The following is a 23,483-nucleotide window of genomic DNA, read 5'->3' on the forward strand; positions in this document are numbered from 1 at the left end:
TCAATAGGTAACGCTCCGGCGGGAAGGTAACGGCGCTCCATGCAGTCATGCTGGCCACATGACCTTGGAGGTGTCTATGGACAACGCCGGCTCTTCGGCTTAGAAATGGAGATGGGCACCAACCCCCAGAGTCGGTCACAACTGGACTTAAAGTCAGGGGAAACCTTTACCTTTACCTATACTCACAGACTTTCATTGAGTGAGAGATGGCACCACTCAGCAAAAGCAGAGTCTGGCAGACCGTGCAAAAAGAATCTGCGAACCCCGCCTCCTCCAAGGCAAACTGAACCACCTAAACTGGGCTCTACAGGTCAATGGAGACTCCACCACGGACACCAGAAGAGCTGCAAGAACAAGACTCAAGAGAAAAGACAAAGATCCACCCACAGGAAAAGTATTCTTACCAGACATCAAGGGAACCACTGACTGCATAGGGAAGGTGATGAAGAAACAGAAGTTACAAACTATCTATTATCTATTATTTATTTATTTACTTCATTTCTATCCCACCCCAGAGGGGACTCAAGGTGGCTTACAACAAACCCAGTAAAAAAAATCCAACAAATGTTATATTCAGCAAAGGGAAAGAGGGATCCTCTCACCTTCTAGGTTAGGTTGGCTCCCTCTCTACCTTCCTTCAGGAAACAACTGAAGACTTGGATGTTTCGGCAGGCCTTTGGAGATACAGTCATTAATTAATCAGCCCCAGAGGGTTTTTAATAATCTATCCCATTTTTATTACAATTTTACCATTTATGTGTTTTAAATGCAATTTTTTTATCCTGTATTTTTGTTTTAAATGATATATTGTATTACTGTTTTATCTTTTTATAGTGTGATTTGTATTATGTTGCCTATGTTTTGTTCTATGTTGTTTGGGCCTCTGCCCCATGTAAGCCGCCCCGAGTCCCCACGGGGAGATGGTGGCGGGGTATAAATAATAATAATAATTATTATTATTATTATTATTATTATTATTATTATTATTATTATTATTATTCTGCAAGAGTCTACTGTATACCATGCAGCTGTGGACAAGTCTACATAGGGACCACCAAATGCAGCATTGCTCAAACACGAATCAAGGAACATGAAAGGCACTGCAGACTAACTCAACCAGAAAAGTCAGTCATAGCAGAGCACTTGATGAATCAACCTGGACTCAGCATATTATTTGAGTACACAAATGCTGGACCACTCTCACAACCACCATGTCAGACTATACAGAGAAGCCACTGAAATCCACAAGCATGCGGGCAATTTCAACAGAAAGGAGGAAACTATAAAAATGAACAAAATCCCACCATTCCTAACAGCCTCAGGTCCTTTCCTTTTCCCCCTCAGCCGCTTAAGCGGCTGAGGGGGAAAAGGAAAGGGCCTGAGGCTGTTAGGAATGTTGGGAGTTGAAGTCCAAAACACCTGGAGGGCCCAAGTTGGCCCAGGCCTGGTGTAGATGCACCAAAGGCAGAGGCGGACCTTTCCCGCTTTCCTCCTCCTCCTGAAGCCTTCCAGAGGCGGGGCTCCACTTTGGCCGCTTTTAGTCCCGACCGGAGCCTCCCGCAGCGCCTTCGGGGACCTGGCGTGGCTCCTTCTTCCTTCCTTCCTCCTCCTCCTCCTTTGTTCCTCGCACTCCTGGCCATGGCTGTTTGGAGCGGCTCCGACCCCAGCCCTGCCGGCTCGGTGCGGCCCAGCCTGGCCTCGGTCTCTTCGGGGGAGCTGCAGGGCTGCCTCCGGACCTGCAACTGCGAGCTGGCCCTGCTGCCCCTCCGGCAGCTCCTGGCCCTCCAGCCCCACTTTTTCCAGCTTCAGGGGGACAGCCTGGCGGTCTTGAACCCCGGGAACCGAGGCTTCACCGTCCTGAGCGATGGCTCCCTCCGTATCGATGGGAACCAGGAGTGCAGGCTCAGCGGCTACTTCAAGAGGTAAAGGGCTTTCTCTCCAAACAGTGTCCATTGTGGGCAAGCATACAGATACGGAGTTGTTAGTTATAGTCTATCAACAGGTGTAGGCTTGAGACATCCTGTGATGAGTAGGTTGCTGTAAGTTTTCCAGCCTGTATAGCCATGTTCCAGAAGCATTCTTTCCTGACGTTTCGCCTGCATCTATAGCAGGCATCCTCAGAGTTTGTGAGATCTGTTGGAAGCTCGTCAAGTGGGGATTATATATCTGTGGAATAATGTCCAGGGTGGGAGAAAGAACTCTTGCCTGTTTGAGGCATGTGTGAATGTTTCTATGTGTTGGCTTCGACGCGTTCTGAATTAAGGCCTGGTGGATGAATGGCATAAGCCCTTTGCATTGTTTTAAACTTTGTATATTGTATTTTATGACTGTTTTAACATTTTAGTTCATTGTATAACGGTGTAACGACATCAATTTATTATTTATTTATTTACAGCATTTATATTCCGCCCTTCTCACCCCGAAGGGGACTCAGGGCGGATCACATTGCACACATAAAGGCAAACATTCAATGCTATGACATAGAACAGAGAAAGAGACAAGACGCAGGCTGGCCTCGAACTCATGACCTCTTGGTCAGAGTGATTTGTTGATTTGTTGCAGCTGGCTTGCTTTCCAGCCTGCGCCACAGCCCGGTCCTACCCAATTGCCACTTGTAAGCTGCCCTGAGTCTCCTCGGGTGAGAAAGGCGGGATATAAATAATTGAAATAAATAAATAAATAAATAAATGTTTCCACTGGCCACCTTGATTAGCATTGAGTAGCCTTTCAGCTTCAAGGTCTGGCTGCTTACTGCCTGGGGAAATCCTGTGATGATTCTACCACCTGCTTCGCATGGGCAGACTTGTGCCAAACAGGGCAGGCATACTCAGCAGTTGAGTAAGACAAGGCCAGGGCTGATATTCTTATTAATTTTGGTTCTGCACCCAATGTGCACTACCAGTAAGTTTCCACAGGATGTTATTGCATGCATCTACTTTGTGCTTGGAGCCTCCAGTGGCTCAGTGTGTTAAAGCGCTGAGCTGCTGAACTTGCAGACCGAAAGGTCCCAGGTTCAAATCCAGGGAGCGGATTGAGCGCCCGCTGTTAGCTCCAGCTTCTGCCAACCTAGCAGTTCGAAAACATGCCAATGTGAGTAGATCAATAGTTACCTCTCCAGCGGGAAGGTAACGGCATTCCATGCAGTCATGCCGGCCACATGACCTTGGAGATGTCTATGGACAACGCCAGCTCTTTGGCTTAGAAATGGAAATGAGCACTAACCCCCAGAGTTGGACATGACTGGACTTAACATCAGGGGAAACCTTTACCTTTACTTACTTTGTGCTTGGTGTTCATAACTTCATATAGTGTTTCTTAAATGTTACTGTTCCATCTAAGGTGACACCTGAGATATTTAGGATGGAAACAGTGTTCAAGCTCATGGCCTTCCCAGGTAACACTTTCCTGTTGGCTTCACAGTTACATAGGTGGAAAGCATACACTTATGTCTTGACAGGGTTAATATAATAATAATAATAATAATAATAATAATAATAATAATAATAATAATAATAATAATAATGCCCAATGGCCAAACAATAAAGTGTCACCAGCCAGAGGCCTATAAATATCTGGGCATATTACAGCTGGACAACATCAAGCATGAACATGTGAAGATTGTGATCAGTAAAGAATACACACAAAGGGTCAGAAAAATTCTCAAAAGCAAGCTCAATGGAGGCAACACCATCAAGGCCATAAACACCTGGGCCATACCTGTCATAAGATATACTGCTGGCATTATAAATTGGACACAGGTGGAACTGGACAATTTGGACAGAAAAACAAGAAAACTCATGACCATTCATCATTCACTGCACCCTCGCAGTGATGTTGACCGGCTATATCTGCCTAGAAGATCAGGGGGCAGAGGACTCTTACAAGTAAAACAAGCAGTCAAAGAAGAAGAACATGCCCTGGCAGAATATGTCAAGCAAAGTGAAGAACCTGCTTTGATTGAAGTCAAAAATCAGAAACTCCTCAAAGCACAGCAGACAAAAAACCAGTACAAGAAAACCGCACTACAAACTAGAGCTGACAGCTGGCACAACAAAACACTGCATGGAAAGTTCCTTGACAAAATTGAAGGAAAAGCTGATAAAGAGAAGACCTGGCTCTGGCTCACGAATGGGACCCTGAAGAAGGAGACAGAAGGCCTGATCCTTGCAGCCCAGGAGCAAGCCATCAGAACAAATGCAATCAAGGCCAAGATCGAAAAATCAGCTGGTGACCCAAAGTGCAGACTGTGCAAGGAAACCGATGAAACCATTGATCATATCCTCAGCTGCTGTAAGAAAATTGCACAGACAGACTACAAACAGAGGCACAACTATGTGGCCCAAATGATTCATTGGAACCTATGCCTCAAGTATCACCTCCCTGCAGTTAAGAACTGGTGGGATCACAAACCTGCAAAGGTTGTGGAAAATGAACACGCAAAGATACTGTGGGACTTCCGAATCCAGACTGACAAAGTTCTGGAACACAACACACCAGACATCACAGTTGTGGAAAAGAACAAGGTTTGGATCATTGATGTTGCCATCCCAGGTGACAGTCGCATTGAAGAAAAACAACAGGAAAAACTCAGCCGCTATCAGGACCTCAAGATTGAACTTCAAAGACTCTGGCAGAAACCAGTGCAGGTGGTCCCGGTGGTGATGGGCACACTGGGTGCCGTGCCAAAAGATCTCAGCCGGCATTTGGAAACAATAGACATTGACAAAATTACGATCTGCCAACTGCAAAAGGCCACCTTACTGGGATCTGCACGCATCATCCGAAAATACATCACACAGTCCTAGACACTTGGGAAGTGTTCGACTTGTGATTTTGTGAAACGAAATCCAGCATATCTATCTTGTTTGCTGTGTCATACAACGTCATTGTGTCAATAATAATAATAATAATATAATAATAATAATAATAATAATAATAATAATAATAATAATAATAATAATAATATACTTAATTTTATTCTGCTGTATCTCCCCAAGGGGACACAGAGCGGATTACAGAAACATATATGGCAAACATTCAATGCCGTTACACAGTTGACAAAGAACAGTACATAAACAGAGGCAGGCTTCCCTCTTTTTTTTAGGCTTCAGATAATTACCTTTTTAGTAGCTGAAGAGATCTTTCAGCTAGTAGGCTGTTAGGAATTGTGGGAGTTGAAATCCAAAACACTTGGAGGGCCCAAGTTTGCCCATGTCTGCTATAGATCTTGTGAAACTACAACTCCTAGGGTTCTGTAGCATTAAACCATGCCAGTCAAAGCAGTGTCAAAATTGCATTCATTCTACAAGGTAGATACACCCTTGACTGTCATTTGGGAATTTTGCATATTCAGATCTTTCTATTTGAACCTGATGAATTTGTGCCTTCTATGAGCCTGGCAGATGCATCAGAGCCCCCAACACAATGTCTTTTTTAATGGGGTGCACCTATATTATGGAATTGATACAGTTTCACCCCACTTTAAATGCCATAGATCAATGCTATGGACTCCTAGAAGTTGGAGTTTTACAATGTTAACTTTAGGCTTATTTGCCAAAGAGTGCTGGTGCCTCTCCGAAAGATAAGGCCGAGGAATACATAGCACTTTGAGCATGGTAAATAAAGTGGTGCCAAACTGTGGTACAGTGTAGATACACCCTTAGGTGGAGATGGAGGTGGCCTTGGCAGAGAAATGATACAGATGTTCATTGGTAGCCTCAGATCTTGAAAAACATTACTTCCCCCCATCAAAACAAAAAACCCCTCTTAGAATCAGCCACTTGCATTGTGTGTTCAGACAGGTTGTGGAAAAACTTTTCTAAGTTACGGAACTCATTTGTCACTTGAACATCATCAGTCCTGATTTACTCCTGTACTGAAGATCCTAACGATGTGGTGTCTTGTGATGAAACTACAAAAAAAATCTCACATGTACCTTCAAGCCTTGATACATCAGACATAAACATTAATGAAGTACAGGCCACTTCATTGTGGTCAGCAAAATTGTAAGGTGTCACAATACCTTTTAGAGCAAGATTACATTTTTATTCCCAGTTACAGAAGAGCCTCCCAGCTAACACATCTGGGTGTTCCCTGCACAACATCTCTGTAGACAGCCCATTGTCGCACACCAGAAGCAACATGCAGAATAGTCTCAAGTCACTTCTTACATGATAAAAAAAATCTGAAAAAGTAATTAAACATTCAAGAAAGGGGAGAAGGCTTGAAGTCTGTGAGAATCGGTTTTATGAAAACCCATCATACACTATGTGAGGGCAGGTGCGAAATAGTGACTTAAGGAGCATCACCATTTTCCTCCTGCCAAAGTTTGGGAAAGTTTCCATCCAACTCCATGCTGAGTGAGGGATTCTGGAAACTGGAATCCCAAAAAGCAACTTTGTCTGTCTCTATGTGTACTGTTTTGCATGCATATAGATGGGGCAATACGCACTCTGAATTGCCAATCTACATTTCAATTAGTATAGCTTCTAATACAATTTTCATACTGTCCTGAAGAGCTCCACAAAAACCTGCTCATGAGCATTTAAATTATATTTATCTGTTAAGGCTGTCAAACTAAAGCTGAGAAATGCACAATTACCTCAAAAACAGATGTGGCAAAGAATTGCATTTCCCCTCTTGTACTAGCTCCAAGAGGGAAAATGCATGGGGATGTAAACAGCTTTATAATTCACCAGATTCTGGTCATTTGTAATCTAATCTCTTCTACTTTGGTCACTTCTGATCAGTGTGCTGAAACAACACTGATGCTGGGAAATTCCAGTTGTGGTTTATAAGGTCAAACTGATTCCAACAGTTATAAAGAATCTGCTTATGCTTGCTAAATAGTAACTTCCTTGTCACCAACAATGTATGTCTTGATGAGTAAATGTGTGTTGAAGGGAAGAACAAGGAATGGCAAATCTGGGCCATCTTATTGGTTGACTGCCTTTAAAAATGGACATCTGGACTTAATTAATCCTTGCTCCTATCTAGCAAGGATATTTGCATGTTCTGGAGTACTACCTCTGATAAAATTATCTGTTGGGAATGTACTGTACCATCAAATACCCGATGTTTAATGTGTTGCCAAAGGCTTTCATGGCCGGAAACATTGGGTTGCTGTGAGTTTTCTGGGCTGTATGGCCATGTTCCAGAAGCATTTTCTCCTGACATTTCACCTGCATCTATGGCAGGCATCCTCAGAGGTGTGAGGTATTTTGGAAGCTATGCAAGTGGGGTTTATATATCTGTGGGATGTTCAGGGTGGGAGAAAGAACTCTTGTCTGTTTGAGGCAGATTTTAATGTTTCAATTGGCCACCTTGATTAGCATTTCAAGGTCTAGTTGTTTACTGCCTGGGGGAATCCTTTGTTGGGAGGTGTTAACTGGCCCTGATTTGATTCATGTCTGAAATCCCTGTTTTCTGAAAATTGTTCTTTATTCACTGTCCTGATTTTGGAGTTTTTAAATACTGGTAGCCAGATTTTGTTCATTTTCATGGTTTCCTCCTTTCTGTTGAAATTGTCCACATGCTTGTGTATTTCAGTGGCTTCTCTGTGTAGTCTGATATGGTGGTTGTGAGAATGGTCCATCATTTCTGTGTTCTCAAATAATATGCTGAGTCCAGGTTGGTTCATCAAGTGCTCTGCTACAGCTGACTCCTCTGGTTGAGTTAGTCTGCAGTGCCTTTCATGTTCCTTGATTCGTGTTTGGGCAATGCTGCGTTTGGTGGTCCCTATGTAGACCTGTCCATAGCTGCATGATATACGGTGGACTCCTGTAGAGGTGAGAGGATCCTTCTTTTCCTTTTGCTGAATGTAGCATTTGTTGGCTTTTCTTAGTGAGTATGTAGATAGTTTGTAGGTTGTGTTTCTTCATCACCTTCCTTATGCAGTCAGTGGATTCCTTGATATATGGCAAGAACACTTTTCCTCTGGGTGGATCTTTGCCTTTACTCTCCTGGCTTGTTCTTGGCCTTGCAGCTCTTCTGATGTCTGTGGTGGAGTATCCATTGGCCTGTAGAGCCCAGTTTAGGTGGTTCCATTCACCTTGAAGGAGGTGAGGTTCGCAGATTCTTTGTGCACGGTCTGTCAGGGCTTTAATTGTGCTTATTTTTTTACTTGGGTGATGGAGTTTTTATGTAGGTATCAGTGTGTGTAGATTTTCTGTAAACTATGTGACCCAATTGTTGATTAGGTTTGTGGATGACTAGGACATCTAGAAATGGAAGTTTTCCTTCATTTTCTTTTTCCATGGTGAATTGGATGTTTGGGTGGATGCTGTTGAGGTGGTCCAGGAACTTGTTTAGTTTTCCTTCTCCAAATGGTGAAGGTGTCATCCACAAATCTGAATCATATGGTGGGCTTTTTTGGTGCTGATTCTAGGGCTTATTTTTCAAAGTGTTCCACGCAGAAATTTGCTATGACTGGGCTGAAAGGGCTCCCCATGGCTAGTCCATCTTTCTGTTCATAGAATTTATTGTTCCACTGGAAGCAGCTTATGGTGAGACAATGGTGAAACAGGACTGTGATGTCTTTTGGAAAATTCTGGTTGATTAGTGCAATGGTGTCTGCTATCGGGACCTTGGTAAATAGAGACACCACATTGAAGCTGATCAGTACGTCCTTGATGCTGAGCTTGAGATTGCTGATTTTTTCTATGTTTGTTTGGGCTTGGGGGCAAAGTCTGCTAAACCCAAGAAAGGCTCCTTGTTAAAGATTGACAGATTTATTTGTGGTTTGACTCAAGTGCAAAAGTTGGGAAACTATGAGGAAGAACAGTAGGCTTAAAAAGTTACCTTTTTGGGCTTGCCAAATGGACAGTGGGTTCTGGAGAAAAGACCAAAGCTCTAGAAATAAATCTTGAATAGCCTTGAAGTTGTGTGTTGTCTTTGCCTCGTAATTTTTGTAATGCTAACCCTGTGTCTGAAACTAGGGTAAATAAAATTAGAAGCACACAACATATGTAGAATAAATAATTGTTAAGTGAGACAATTCAAAAAACATAGGTGGGGAAAGCTTTGATTAAGGATGCAACTCCATTGTAAAATTAGTGTTTTTTGTTATTTTAACTGCCATAACACAATGCTGTGGAATCATGGGACTTGTAGTTTTACAAGTCCCATGATTCTGCCAAAGAGTGCTGGTGCCTACTTCCATGATACTATAGCATCGAGTCATGGCAGTCCAAGTGATGCCAAACTGCATTAATTCTGCAGTGTAGACACACCCTTGAATTCACGTGTCCATGCTAGCAGTAGAAACTGCCCCATATCTTCCTTTAATAAGTTCAAATAGAGATTTGAGCTACCTGTTCTGGAACGTCAGATTATAGGCATATATGTGTGTGTGCATTTATGTAGGAAATATGGTAAACTTGCATATTTGAGAAGAAGGGCACTTATAAAATAAAACATAGATTATAAATGCCTGCTTGGTTATTGGTGTTAATGATTTTTCAGTGCTGGAAATTTATACCATACTTCTTTCTCAGTGGCATTTTCAAAGGCAGGCAGCATTTAGGGTTTTTAGTGCCTTGCTTAAACAGCTGTGTGGTGTTTGTATGGGTTAACTTCATGTCTAGCGCATTACAAATTAATCACCTTCAATGGTAAATGGCATGACTCAGTGAGAGTGTTTATTTATGGTTCCTCCCATCCAACTTTCCCTGTGTCTGCTTGGCATCCCGCAGTGCCACCTTACTTATTCCATCTGCCATATCCGCTATGGGAGGAGAACAAATCCGACTTTTCTCCCTTGCTCCTGGCATGTATGCTAGACATCAGTGATTCTAGTTTTAAACTGTAATAGTAATACTAATGAGATCCTAAGTGCCCCATTCAGCTATTAGGCACAATATATTCTTCTAAATGCCGGAGGACACGCAAGATTAGAAGCTTATATATTGTGAAATTAGTCTTCCAGAAAAACAGCTTAGTCTTACAAATAACACGATATGTTTTGAGAAATCCTTGCACTAGGGTTTTGACTGATCTAATTATGTTAGCAAAATAATGTTAATTTTCAGCAGGCGTTGTTTTGACTCGGTTAGCATCTCATCACAGGCCTTTGTTCAAGATCATAATCCAACTAAAACAATAATAAGGTAGTGATTGTGAAACAAATTGAACATGACTCTTTGTAAACACTGTTTGGAGCTTTTATGCCAGGTCATTAAACAAAATAACTGCAGAACTCTGCCCTTGGCTGTTTGCTTATAATATTTTTCAGGAAGCTTCCAAATGACAAACACTATTTTCAACTGATGCTTTACATTTACAGTACATATAGGTCAGGACCAGGAAACATTACTTAAAGTGTTTGTTAGCACACCAGCAATTCTAAATCTGAATTGCTCCAGACGGACTATAGCCCCCATCATAGTCATATTGGTGAAGAAAGCTGGGCTACAATTTTTGGTTATCTGATGCAAATAAATTGATTTTTTTCTCTATGAAAGAATGTCATCTATTCAGTCTGACCTTTTTTGTTTGAACAGCAAATCCCTATGCAATGTGGTGTAATGACGCTTGTAATAACTAACTACACACCCCAAAGGAGATGTAAACATGCAGGCACTTGCACTGACCCACATCAACAGATCAGTTTTACCAGAAAGAGGGCTTTTCTAAAAGTAATAAGAGTTTTGATGACAATTAAGAATCAAAGCAACACAAAATACATTATACTGCATCCAGCATTTGTTGTTATTATGTGCCTTCAAGTCATTTCTGACTTAAGGCAAAGTTGTTACTGGATTTTCTTGGCAGAATTTGCTCAGAGAGGGGTATGCTCTGCCCTTACTTTGAGGCTGAGAAGTGTGACTTACCTAAGGTCAGCCAGTGGGTTTCAATCACTATATGATATTTGAGACTTGGTTTCCCAATGCCTTGGTATAACACTCAGAACTACTACACTACACCGGCACTCACAACCAACATGGTTCACAACATTATATTGCTCTACACTGTAGGTTTCATGCAGTTTGACACCTCTTTAATTGCTATGGCTCAATGCTATGGAATCCTGGGAGCTGTAGTTTGGTGAGGCACCAACATTCTTTGGCAGAGAAAGCTAAAGATCTTGTAAACTCCCATGACCCCACAGCATTGAGCCATGACCATTAAAGTCATGTCAAACTGCATTAATTCTGTAGTGTAGATACACCCTGAGAATTGGCTTGTAATGGCTGCTCAGGTACAAAACTGATAAAAGGAAACCTTCATTTCAAGCTGAGCTTGTTCTGTGATATGGATTGGCTACTATTCAGAAAACACAAGGTCAAAGATTCCCTCAACTGTACTGAAGTAATTGCTTAGTTCCTTGGATCCACAAGTCAGTAAGATTCGGGGATCACTTGCTTTGGGGTACACAACTGTCTGTCATGTAGTTACTTGAACTTCACTTCCCATCAGCCTCAGACATATTGACCCTCAGTGGTCAGGTCTCATTAGGATTGAAACCCTAACATGTCTGGAATGCACATGTTGCTTAAGCCACTGAATTTTTATCTCATGAGCCATTCAGATTCCTATTTTTTGGTTGTGTGATTTGAATCAGTTAAAATACAAAGACTTAAATGATATGTATGTTACCTCTTATCTGTAATCCAGTTTACGAGACTATGGGATAATAAAGTGTGCCTAAATTGCTATTTGGATGGAATTGAATGAATTTGCCCTAAACTGGCTTAAGTATTATGTTGAAATACCAAAGTAGTTGAACTTTAAACTCTAACTGAATTATTTTATTCATAGCCCTTTTGCATGATTCAAGCTTCTAAACGCACAGATTGGCCAATATATATAATACTAGCTGTGCCCGGCCACGCCTTGCTGTGGCGAAGTATGGTGGTATGGGAAATAAAGTATTGAGGAACTGGTGGTAGTTAAGGTCAAGGGTAAAGGTTTTCCCCAGACATTAAGTCCAGTCGTGTCTGACTCTGGAGGTTGGTGCTCATCTCCATTTCTAAGCCGAAGAGCCGGCGTTGTCCGTAGACTCCTCCAAAGTCATGTGGGATGACTACATGGAGCGGCGTTACCTTCCCGCCGGAGCAGTATCTATTGATGCACTCACATTTCCATGTTTTTGAACTTCTGGGTTGGCAGAAGCTGGGGCTAACAGTGGGGGCTCTCTCCGCTCCCCCAATTCAAACCTGTGGCCTTTTGGTCCAGAAGTTCAGCAGCTCAGCGCTTTAACACGCTGCGCCATCAGGGGATATTATTTCCTAAAGGTTGTGAATATACAATATTTCTGATTGGTTTTGTTTGTTTGTTGGAGGCAAGTATGAATGCTGCAATTAGGAAAAATGATTAGGATGTAATGGCCTTGCAGCTTTAAAGCCTGGCTGTTTCCTCCCTGAGTGAATTTTTTGTTGGGAGGTGTTAGCTGGCCCTGATTGTTTCCTGTCTGGAATTCCCTTGTTTTCAGAGTGGTGTTGTTTGTGATATTTTATGTGCTTCTACTGTCTGTGGCCCTGAGAAAACAGAGGATTTGCCAGACTTTGATGATGGGAATACTTTGTTGGGAGGTGTTAGCTGGCCCCGATTGTTTCCTGTGTGGAATTCCCCTGTTTATTTACTGTCCTGGTTTTAGAGATTATATTGTTCTGCATTATTCTATCCCAGTAATTATTTCATATTAAAGAAGAATCTCACTTATCCAACATTCGCTTATACAATGTTCTGGATTATCCAACGCAGTCTGCCTTTTCATAATCAATGTTTTTGTAGTCAGTGTTTTAAATTCATTGTGATATTTTAGTGGTAAATTTGTAAATACAGTACAGTAGAGTCTCACTTATCCAACATAAACGGGCCGGCAGAACATTGGATAAGCGAATATGTTGGATAATGAGGAATTAAGGATAACCCTATTAAACATCAAATTAAGTTATGATTTTACAAACTAAGCACCAAAACATCATGTTAGACAACAAATTTGTCAGAAAAAGTAGTTCAGTACACAGTAATGCTATATAGTAATTACTGTATTTATGAATTTAGCACCAAAATATCACGATATATTGAAAACATTGACTACAAAAATGCGTTGGATAATCCAGAACGTTGGATAAGTGAGACTCTACTGTAAATACTACATAGCATTACTGCACATGGAACTACTTTTTCTGTCAAATTTGTTGTATAATATGATGTTTTGGTGCTTAATTTGTATAACGATTACCTAATTTGATGTTTAATTGGCTTTTCCTGAATCCCTTCTTATTATCCAACATATTCACTTATCCTGCCGGCCTGTTTACGTTGGATAAGTGAGACTCTACTGTATATTTCTAATCTTATATTATCTGCTCAGAACTGGATTATATGAGGCTCCTTCTTCACAGCTGTATAAAATGCACACTGAAGTGGATTATATGGCAGCGTGGAGTCAAGATAATCCAGTGCAAAGCAGATAATATAAGATTATAAATGGGTTATATAGCTGTGTGGAAGGGCCTTGAGTCTACACTGCCATATAATCCAGTGCAAATTAGATAATCTGTGGAAGAAGTCTAAGTGAGGCCTAAATCTATCTGTCCTCTAACTGAAACCTGGCTGTCCCTTGGTTGTTAGGCAACCAAGTGGGCAGAGATTAGCCCTCTAAACTGGCAGCAATTGGATAAAAAAATTATTGCTCTCCCTCTAATTAGGACTTTATTTTTCTTTTCTTTTTGTTGTATCAACCTTGAGGCGTGGATGATGGGTTGTGTTGTCAAATTTTGAGGTTGGGGGGCCTGTACTTTTGTTGTTTTGTGAATTGCCGTGATGCCATCACTCTTTTATATATATAGATCTAAAGCTGATAAGCACAGACAGGGAGTCATTTTTGCATAATGGTTAGATGTTGGATGGACTGAACATTGCATTCCAATCAGTCAATGATTTTTATCCAATTTGGTGACTTTGGGACAGTTATTTTTTCATAGCCTAACCTATCTCAGAGTTACCGTAAAGGAAAAATTGGAAGAGCAGACCTACGTATGCTGCCTTGATCTACTTGAAGGAAAGCCATTTTGTTGTAAATGTAATAAAATATTAATATCAATGAATGGGTAACTCAACACTTAGTTCATCTACACTATAGAACAGGCATGGGCAAACTTCAGCTCTCCAGGTGTTTTGGACTTCACCTCCCACAATTCCTGGCCTCAGGCCAGGAATTGTGGGAGCTGAAGTCCAAAACACTTGGAGGGCTGAAGTTTGCCCATGCCTGCTATAGAAGTATTGCAATGTTGTATCACTTTGATGCTCATAGCTCATGCCATGGAATTGTGGTAGATGTAGTTTTACAAGGTCTTTAGCCTTGTAAAAATTCCAGGATTCCACAGAATTGAGCCATGGTAATGTGGTGTCAAATTGCGTTAATTGTGCAGTGTAGACGCAGAATTATCACCCTTAGTTAAAGGGCATTTTAGGTCTTCTCTGGTAAGAGCTATCAGTTGGAATCAGGCCAATGTGTTTTAGCCCTTTGGAAGATAAAAGATGCCTTATAGCCAGTAACTGGACTAAACTAGTTTGGTCTGAGTTATCATAATTAGTTTGGGTGCAAAAATGTGTAGGTATTTGGAACTTGGGAGGTTGTTTTTGGCTGTAAGTTTAATACTTGGAACTATGAGTGAAGCATGGTGCAGGATCAAATCTTAAGAAACCTGTAAGTCTTGTGCTTCTCCAACTGGCTTTTGCGTTGCCTGCTTTAACATCACTGGGTGAGTGCCAAAGTTCAAATTAAAATTTCTCTCCATAGAAGAGAAAGGTTAAAGCTATAATTTTAGGAAGGGAAAAGGTGACACATCTATAATCACATGTAGTAGTCATTCTGTTTATTGTGTTTTTCTTCATAACAAACTGCTGCACTGGAAAAGTAGCTTTAAAAACAGATGTGGCAATGCCTGTGTTTACTGTGTACTTCAGAAATAATATTTTTATTGGACTTTGAAGACCAAATGATCATCATTTTATATTCACTTTAAACAGTTTAGACATCTGCCAAATGAAATTAAGCTTATGAAAAACCTGAGATCAGTTAACATTCTTTTCATATTCCTTTTATGACAGCAGCAGTTCCCTTTGTCTTCTGCAGAGGGAATAGCAGAATACTTCAGTTTATGGGATCCTTTTTGGCTTAATACCATGAAGCAGGGAAGGGATAATTATCATCCTCCAGATGTTGAGCTAGAACCCTCAGCTTCCCATACCATTCACTAAGCTGACAACTATAGTCCAACATCTGGCAGATTGTATTACCCATTTGTGGTATTAGTCTTGTCATATGACAGATGTAGGATCTGATATTCTACTTAAAGTTTGGCCTGAATTTCCTATATTTGGGGAATTCAGTAATTCCTAAAATATAGGAAATTCAGGCCAAACTTAAATTTGCCGATTTCTTGTTTAGTTATTAGAATCCAAAAGTCACAACTTCTGCATTCAACATTGTTCTTTTCTGTCAGGTTGGAAACAATGTTGTCCTTTCCGTTTTTCTTTCAAAGCTCACTTTTAAACCCAATTCCAGGTTGAAACTGGATTTCTGATTTTTTGTTTTAATTACAATTAATGTCTAATGAGCAGTGTTCATCTCTTGGACAGGTATGTGGAACTTAACACCCATTACGACTATAAAAACTACAGAGAGGTTATATTGGGCCGGCCATTGGTATTATTTGTCAACGTGAAAACAAGATACAGTTCTTCAAAAGGTATGTATGAGTAAGCCTGTCCTTGAAATCTGTACATAGGATTGCTTACGTGGCAATAAAGATCTTTGTTATATTTCCTGGTTGATGGATACTGAAGGAGGCAGCAAACAAGCATCTAGTTCAGGCATAGTCAAACTTTGGCCCTCTGGGTGTTTTGGACGTCAACTCCTACAATCAGAATTGTGGGAGTTGAAGTCCAAAACACCCAGAGGGCTGAAGTTTTCCCATCCCTGATCTAGGTATTCTCCTATAGCTTAACCCACAGCAAAAAAAGATCTGGGGTCTCTCCAGGGGCCTTCCAGATGATGTCATTGCCTAGTTCAGGATTGAGGGACATATGAAGATGTGGCTCTTCAGGGTCTAATGAGAGGTATTTGCAGCCTCCAAGTACTTGGCCACCAATGCTATAGTGAGAACAGAAATAGGCATGGGTCCTCTAAATCAGTGGTCCCCAAACTAAGGTCTGCAGGCTAGATGCAGCCCTCTGAGGTCATTTACCTGCCAGCCCTAAATTTTAGGCTCAAGGTTGCCCTAAGTCTGAAATGACTTGAAGGTACACAGCAATCCTAATTAAGTTGACTATCTCGTCAGCGAAAAGTAGGCCCACACTTTTCATTGAAATACTGGCAAAATTGTTCTTCATTTGAAATATTGTTCTTTCATGGGATTATTTTTTTTTGCACTACAAGATACATTTATAACAATTCGTTCGTATTTTTAAAAAACTATAGTCTAACCTCCCAACAGTCTGGGGGACTGTAAACTGGCCCTCTGTTTTAAAAGTCTGAGGACACCTGCTCTAGTCTATAAGCATAGTTCTTCTGATAGGTCAATTCAACCTCTTGCATTTTTGTGGACAGTTTTGTTTTGGTCAGCTCTCATTATGCAGTACAGATGACTCTCTGTATACTTATTCTTGAAAGTATCCAGAGCTTGAAAGTACTCATGCCCCCCGAAATACAAGGGACACCATTTTACTACACCATTATACACAATGCGACTAGAACATCCATAAATTTTGATATTCACCAGGGGTCTTGGAACCAAATCCCAGTGTAGACTTAAGTGCCTATGGCACTGATACATCTTTCAAAATTATCAGTACTGACAGCACCAGTTATGGTTCTTATCCAGTGTTGTATGTGAAGGCTATTTCACATTTTCTGAAATTAATGAACAAGCCATGTATACCTGCGATATGTGAAAAAGATAAGACACCTGTGTTTTGACTCTATATGTGCTGGTGAGAATATTCTATGCAGAGAAATCCCAAACTTTAAGCAGTTGAATAATATCAGTCATAATTACATAATGCAAAGAACCCCATAGGAGATGAATTTATAGCACAACTACTGTATGCTTGAGAAAAACATCCGAAATGAGATGCCATTGTCCAAATCCATTGAAAAATAATGATGTTCAATCTTGTTATTAGAAAAGACCTACGCCTTGCTTGTGAATGTCCGGCATCCAAAGATGAGAAGACAGATTGAAAATGGAATGAACAACATCATATCATCTGTTATTGGAGAAAGCTATAAACTTCAGGTAGCTACTTAGATTCTTTGAAAATCCACTTTTTATTATTATTATGGCTCTGTGTTTTAATAGCTGAGCAGAGAGAAGAAATTAAAATGCTGCAATTAGAAAAAAATCATGAGTGGACTGGTAAAGCATATAGAACTGAAGATTTACAAACTAGTTAAAACCTGGAATCACTGACTGCTCAGAAACTACACTTCCCAGGAATCTCTAGGTCTTCTCCCAGCAGATGCTGACCATAGGAACACACTGGAGGACCTAGAGATCCTTAAAGGTCTCTAGGTCTTACTGCATAATTCTACGTTTAACTTCATCTGGAAGCTGACCATATAGCAGCACTGGAGGATCAAGATTCCCAGATATATTTTAATTAAATCCACAAAAGTCAACCCTGCAGATGTGGAGGGCCAGCTGTATTATGGAAACAAGTAACATTAGTAAGATAGTCATGTATGTGAAGGCAAATATGCTGATTCTGAATTGAATCCAGCATTGGTAGCATAAATAGTAAGGCAGAACAACATGTTGTTGCTTTGGGATGAAGATGAAACACTGCTGCAGAAATGACATGTAGCTAAACCTCTGGTTATTTATGGGTATTTCTGGGGGCAAATAATATTTTGTCACATTTTTGTAAGCATACCTGCAAATATAATGCATACAAGCGACTAATGTATTGGCCTCTCTCAGGATTACTTTAACGTTTTGTAACTTGCTAGACAAATTACAATTTTAGCTCACATATCACTGAGACTAATGTGAAAAGAGCAATGTATATTAAAACTAGTGGTTTCCTCCATGCCACACAGCAGAATATTTATTTTTATTTATTACAATATTTATATCCCGCCCTTCTCATCCAACAGGGGGCTCAGGGCAGCTTACAATAAAACGCATATATAAAAATTATACAGTGCAATATAAATCAGTTAAAAAATTATTAACTTACATCAGTATTCATAAAATACATTATAAATAGAATAGTAGCATTACAGGTGTTTTAAAACTATAGTTGAAATAGTCTTAGATACAAAACTATTTAATTAAATAGCTGGCAACACGGGAAATATTTCTTCTGGTACACAGTCTTAATGTATATGTATCTTATTTCTTTGTAGTTTGACTTCCGGGATGTTGTGAAGAAGTTTTTTCCTTCCGGAGCCCATCTTGTCAATGAAGAAAGCTTGAGCTTCTCTTATGAATTCAAATCTGATGCCTTGTTTGATTTCTTTTATTGGTTTGGAGTCAGCAAAAAGACTGTTTCAGTGAATGGGAAAGTTCTTAACTTGTCCAGTACTAATCCAGAGAAGAAAGACATTATAATGAAGTTTCTGGATAAAATGAGCGAACCAAACCTACGGTCAAACAGCTTTTCAGACAGAAAGTTCAGCATTATTTCCAGAAGTAAGTTATTAAGTATGACTTTATTTTCTGAAACTAGAATATTGTTCAGGCTCAGCAATTATGTTATACGTATTTTTTTTCTTTATGATCTTTTGTTTTCATAGAAGTGCTACCAAGTGGGATCCTGGGAAACTGTGAAAACATGTTATTTCAAAAGCAATTATTTTGCCAAGAGATAACGCTATTTCTTTTTTGTGCTTGTCTTGAATTTTGTGTATTTAAAAAGTGATTTAAACCTCCCCTTCATATTCAATCATTTACCCAAAGTTCAGTATTAGCCTTAATATTGTTAGTATTATAGCTGGCTATATGCTCCCCAGTCAATATTACTTATATTTTGTGTTTGCCATTTTTACCTCATCATATATCCTCTTGAACTCCTTAAGAGTAGCAGCTTTTCTTTTTCACGTGTTCAGGAAGCTACTTTGTCATCTCAAAATTTGGCCCTATTTTTCTGCCTCACCACTAAATCAACTCTGTTCATTTGAGTGTTTTTCGAAAACAGCTCTTCATATTCACAGCAGTTAAGGGCACAGGACCCTCAGTGAAGTGAAAAAACGCGAAAAACACCTCTTAAAGGGAATTCTATTACAGCACAACTCTGTGCTCAGCTTCCACCAGAAGCTGACTATACAGTAACTTTGGAGAACCTGGAGATTCCTATAGAGGTGTTCTCTCTAGAAATCTCTTGGTCCTCCAGCATTACTGGAGGAAGTTAACAATAAAGCAGGGCAAACTTTGGCCCTCCAGGTGTTTTGTACTTATAGGCTGTTAGGAATTGTGCGAGTTGAAATCCAAAGGCCAAAGTTTGCTCATGCCTGCAATGCAGTCACACCAGAGGACCTCGAGATTCCAAGAGAGCATTTTAAATCAAATCCGCAAAAGTCAAAAACACAAATGTGGAGGGATGACTGACTCTCTTGCATTTGCAGAAAAGCTGTTTGGAAAAACATTTTCAAGACTCCTATGTAACCATCAAATCGTATTTTTAATAAAAGCTGTGGTTTTTAGGAGTAAACAAATCATTATAGGATACATTTTATATTATTTTAGGCTTTTTAGTCAAAGATTACATGTCCAATTGTTTCTTTCCTAATATATATTGTAACATTGCTTTTTGTGCTGTCTTGCAGCTTCAGTGGATGACGTGTTTAATGGCAACCTGACACCGCAATCACCTTGGACAGAAACAGTTTGGACACTTTCAGGAGTTAAGAAATTAGAGGACTGACCACATGCTGTGATTGGATTTTCATAAATCAGAAGAGGATAGGTCAGAAAATGAGAAAATGTATCACAGAATGACCTTTACTGCAGAATGCAACTAATTTCTGAAAGAAAGAGTGTGTTCTGTATCCTTCCTCAAATTGCAGGATGTTCTGGTGTTCCAGTTGGTTTTTGTGATTAAGGAAAAGCATCTTCTCATTTCTGAAATGCCACCTGCAGAGTTGACTCTTTGCACAGCGCATTAGGAGTTGCTTGTTTGGAGCATAGATATTTCTTGGTATTGCTGTTAAACACTTAAGCATATAGCTAAACAGAAGAATTTAAAATCTAGATTAGTTATTTTAAATAACTACCACATGTTAAAAGATGAAGAGTACCATGACTAGCAAGCTGTTACATAACTGTTCTTGTCCTTATCACCTTTCAATTTCCAGCCTAAAGAGATTAAAAATGCTTCTAATGCTCAACAAGTAGATGAAGTAGTATTACAAACTGAAGTACAGGATTTTTAATGGCAAGTGGTGGCCTTGAAAAAGTAATATATGCACTACTTAACCTGAAGTGCATTTTTGTGTTATGCAGACAATACTCCATTTTTAGCTTTGCTTTGGCTTAGAAAGATTTTACTGTGTGCCTGTAGATAAAACTGAAACACTTGTCTACCATTCAGAAAGCTTTGAGAGTATAGTCTCTTCCTAGATCTCCCCAGACCATAATAATTCGTTCTTCCTGTAGGTCATCCTGCATCTTAAATTGTTCACTTGTTTATTCTGAAGCACTGTAAGATTAACTGAAAGCAGTTGGAAGAATTTAATGTTGCATTTTAATGAATTTTGTCTTGCATTCTGATGTCATTTAAGCCTTTGTATGTCACATCTTGAAAAATGTTTGCCCAGCACTTCAGTTTATATGAATGCTATATGAACATAGAGATAGTAAAAAGTGTTTAAAGCAACGATGTAATGGTAATACAAGTTACTTAAAAACATTAATAAACACTTAACAAACTGAGTTATAACAGCACACTGCATTATTGCAGAATTATAATGTGCATTGCCTGTGTTGTTGATGCAATGAAGTCATGGGATTATATCTCACAACTTCCATCCAGACCAGGACATGGTCTTTTTAGAGCTGATATTACAGCATACATTCTTCTCAATATATTCCCAAATTGCAGGAAATGGAACTCAATTCAACTGTTGTTCTGAGCTATTTGTTAAAGGCAGATGTGGTTTACAAGGTTCTTTCATATGGAATGCTTTTTCAGTCAAAATAGACATACGTTAATGGTACACAATGCTGTATAATGCAGAACAGAAAAATCCATACCATACATATATGGCAATTTCTTATTTTTACAATGATGTCAATGATGGTAAAACAGGATCTACTGTTTGGCAGTACAGCCATGAGGACAACACACTGTTGTATGGTTATTTAGGTGAGTGAATCCCTTTTTTTCAGTTGTAATATTTGGGACATTTTTACAATTGCCAACACATATGAATCTCCTGGAATTTAATTTTTCCCCCCATAAATAGCATGGGGCTAGAGTACTCTGATCATTTTCCTAAGTGTCCTTTTCCTAAGAGGGAATGTCTTATTTATTTCTTTGGATGAGGCATGCTTTGTGCACACTCTTCCTCTGAAAACAAAATGGGCAACCTGCATGAGGACTGGAAACTGGAAAAAATCTGTTCTCCTCAGACACTAAATGAATGTGTGAATATAACTCGGAGGACTAAAAATGTATACATCATAGGCATTCCATAGTAAAACAAGCTGTTTAAGATGTTGGGGAGATGTATTTGCATGTGGCAAACCTAATTGGGTATCATATATAATTTTCAATCTCTCTGTAGCAAATTGTTTATCTTTTCTGTGTGCTTTCATATTTGCACATCATTTTTTATATCATCAGTGTTCAATATGGAAATGCTGCCCTTAAATGTGGAATCATAAGAATTGGAAGAGACCACATGGGCCAACTAGTCCAACCCCCTGCCATGCCGGAAAAGCACAAAGTATTAAAACTGTGCTATATTGGACCTTTTTGGCAAAGCAGCACTTTGATGTTGCTTGGAGAAAGGAATTCTGCATAACTAGAATGAACAAGCCCTGTTAGATATTTACCTCCCAGGCTTTTGGCATGATCATACATGTTTTAAATACTAGTCAACCTCTTTTTATATATGATTCTGTTCAGTGCCTTTGTTTGTCATCACTGCACAATAAAGTGAGATTTTGAATAGATGTCTCAATTTTTCCATCCCAGAAATGTGTACATTCCACTTATAAGATAAGAAGGTTAATCTAATAACTGATTAAAGTCTTGGAAGAATAGATAATAAGGTTTGAGATGATACTTTGCATATTACAAAAGAACTTCCTGCAAATCAGAAGATTTTTTTTGATGAAAACAAAACTACTATTCCCAAATTACATTATTAAAATCTACATCTATGGTAACTTGTCAAGTCATGCATTTGGGGTAAATCCTGACCCATTTGTTTCCCGGCTTTCGGTGGGGACCCCAATCCGTTTTTAGGGAGCCTCACGAAATTGGGAGGGCAGATATATTTTTGCCCTCCGGATCTTAAAGATCAGCTTTCTTTTGGCCCATTATTTGGGGGGGGGGGCTTTCCACCCAGACCCCCCTTCCTAGTGCACACTTTAAGGAGACTTTTTAACCTGCTGTTCCTACTCTACAGGAGGCACTCGGCTGCAGGCCCTGATAGGCAGGGGCGTTTTTGCACACCACACACACACACTCCTTAGAAAAAAAGTGACCAAGGCCCTCTTCTTCTTGGCTCTTGGAGCTGCTGTCTGGCTGGGCGCCTTTATTTCCTTCTCATCCAAGGAAGGCGCCTCTAGCCCTCCTCTTCCTCCTTCATGCTTCTTACTCTAGAGGAGAGGGGCCTGGAGGCACCTTCCTTGCACAAGAGACAGAGAAGAAGGTGGCCAGCCAGTCAGCAGCAGCAGCAACAACAACCCAAGAAGGCAGCTCCTAGAGCCGAGGAGAAGGAGAGAGCCCTGGTCACCACACACTCTCCAAAGCATTTTAAGAAGGCTTCCCACTTCCAGATAAGGACGAGTGATGACCACTTGGAAGACGAGAGTAAAGAAGGGTTTACTTTTGGTTTGCTGGGGAATAAAAAAGATTAAACTGTGCTCACGAAAAGCAGGCAAGGAAACGGTACTCGCTCCTGCTTACTTTTGTGTCGAGCTTATTTTCGTTCTGGGAGAGGGGTTCCTGTTTTGTGCTCCCAAAAGGAACAAAAGAACGGGAGAAACAGGAACCACGCACACCTCTAGTAACTTGGCTATAAAATTCTTGTATGTATTTTTTTCCTAAAGTATTCACCCCATATTGAAAAAACTAAAGGTGGCACACAATAAAATAAAACGAAAAACATTCAAAACCTATTTTTCAGACTCTGTAATATATGTATATTAAAGATATAACACATTAAGGCATGTATATCATTGGTAAAATCATTAGATCTCAAAGGATATACTCAAAGACAGTGTTTTAACTTGACAGTGAGAGAAGTCTCCCAGCAGGATGGTAACACATCCGGGCGTCCCCTGGGCAACATCTCTGTA

At 40.0% G+C, this 23,483-nt stretch overlaps 1 protein-coding gene across 1 annotated transcript; it reads left to right on the plus strand.

Annotated features, from left to right (window-relative positions):
* The first annotated feature begins 1,480 nt into the window (after positions 1 to 1,480).
* Positions 1,481 to 22,126, plus strand: medag (mesenteric estrogen dependent adipogenesis). The gene is made up of 5 exons (XM_003219223.4): positions 1,481 to 1,922; positions 15,592 to 15,701; positions 17,137 to 17,249; positions 18,362 to 18,647; positions 19,781 to 22,126. The coding sequence occupies exons 1-5, from the start codon at positions 1,639 to 1,641 to the stop codon at positions 19,876 to 19,878; spliced, it is 891 nt and encodes a 296-aa protein (XP_003219271.1). The 5' UTR covers positions 1,481 to 1,638; the 3' UTR covers positions 19,879 to 22,126.
* Positions 22,127 to 23,483: the final 1,357 nt, after the last annotated feature.

Source organism: Anolis carolinensis, chromosome 3 (genome assembly GCF_035594765.1).
Source record: "Anolis carolinensis isolate JA03-04 chromosome 3, rAnoCar3.1.pri, whole genome shotgun sequence".
Lineage (NCBI taxonomy): Eukaryota > Metazoa > Chordata > Lepidosauria > Squamata > Dactyloidae > Anolis > Anolis carolinensis.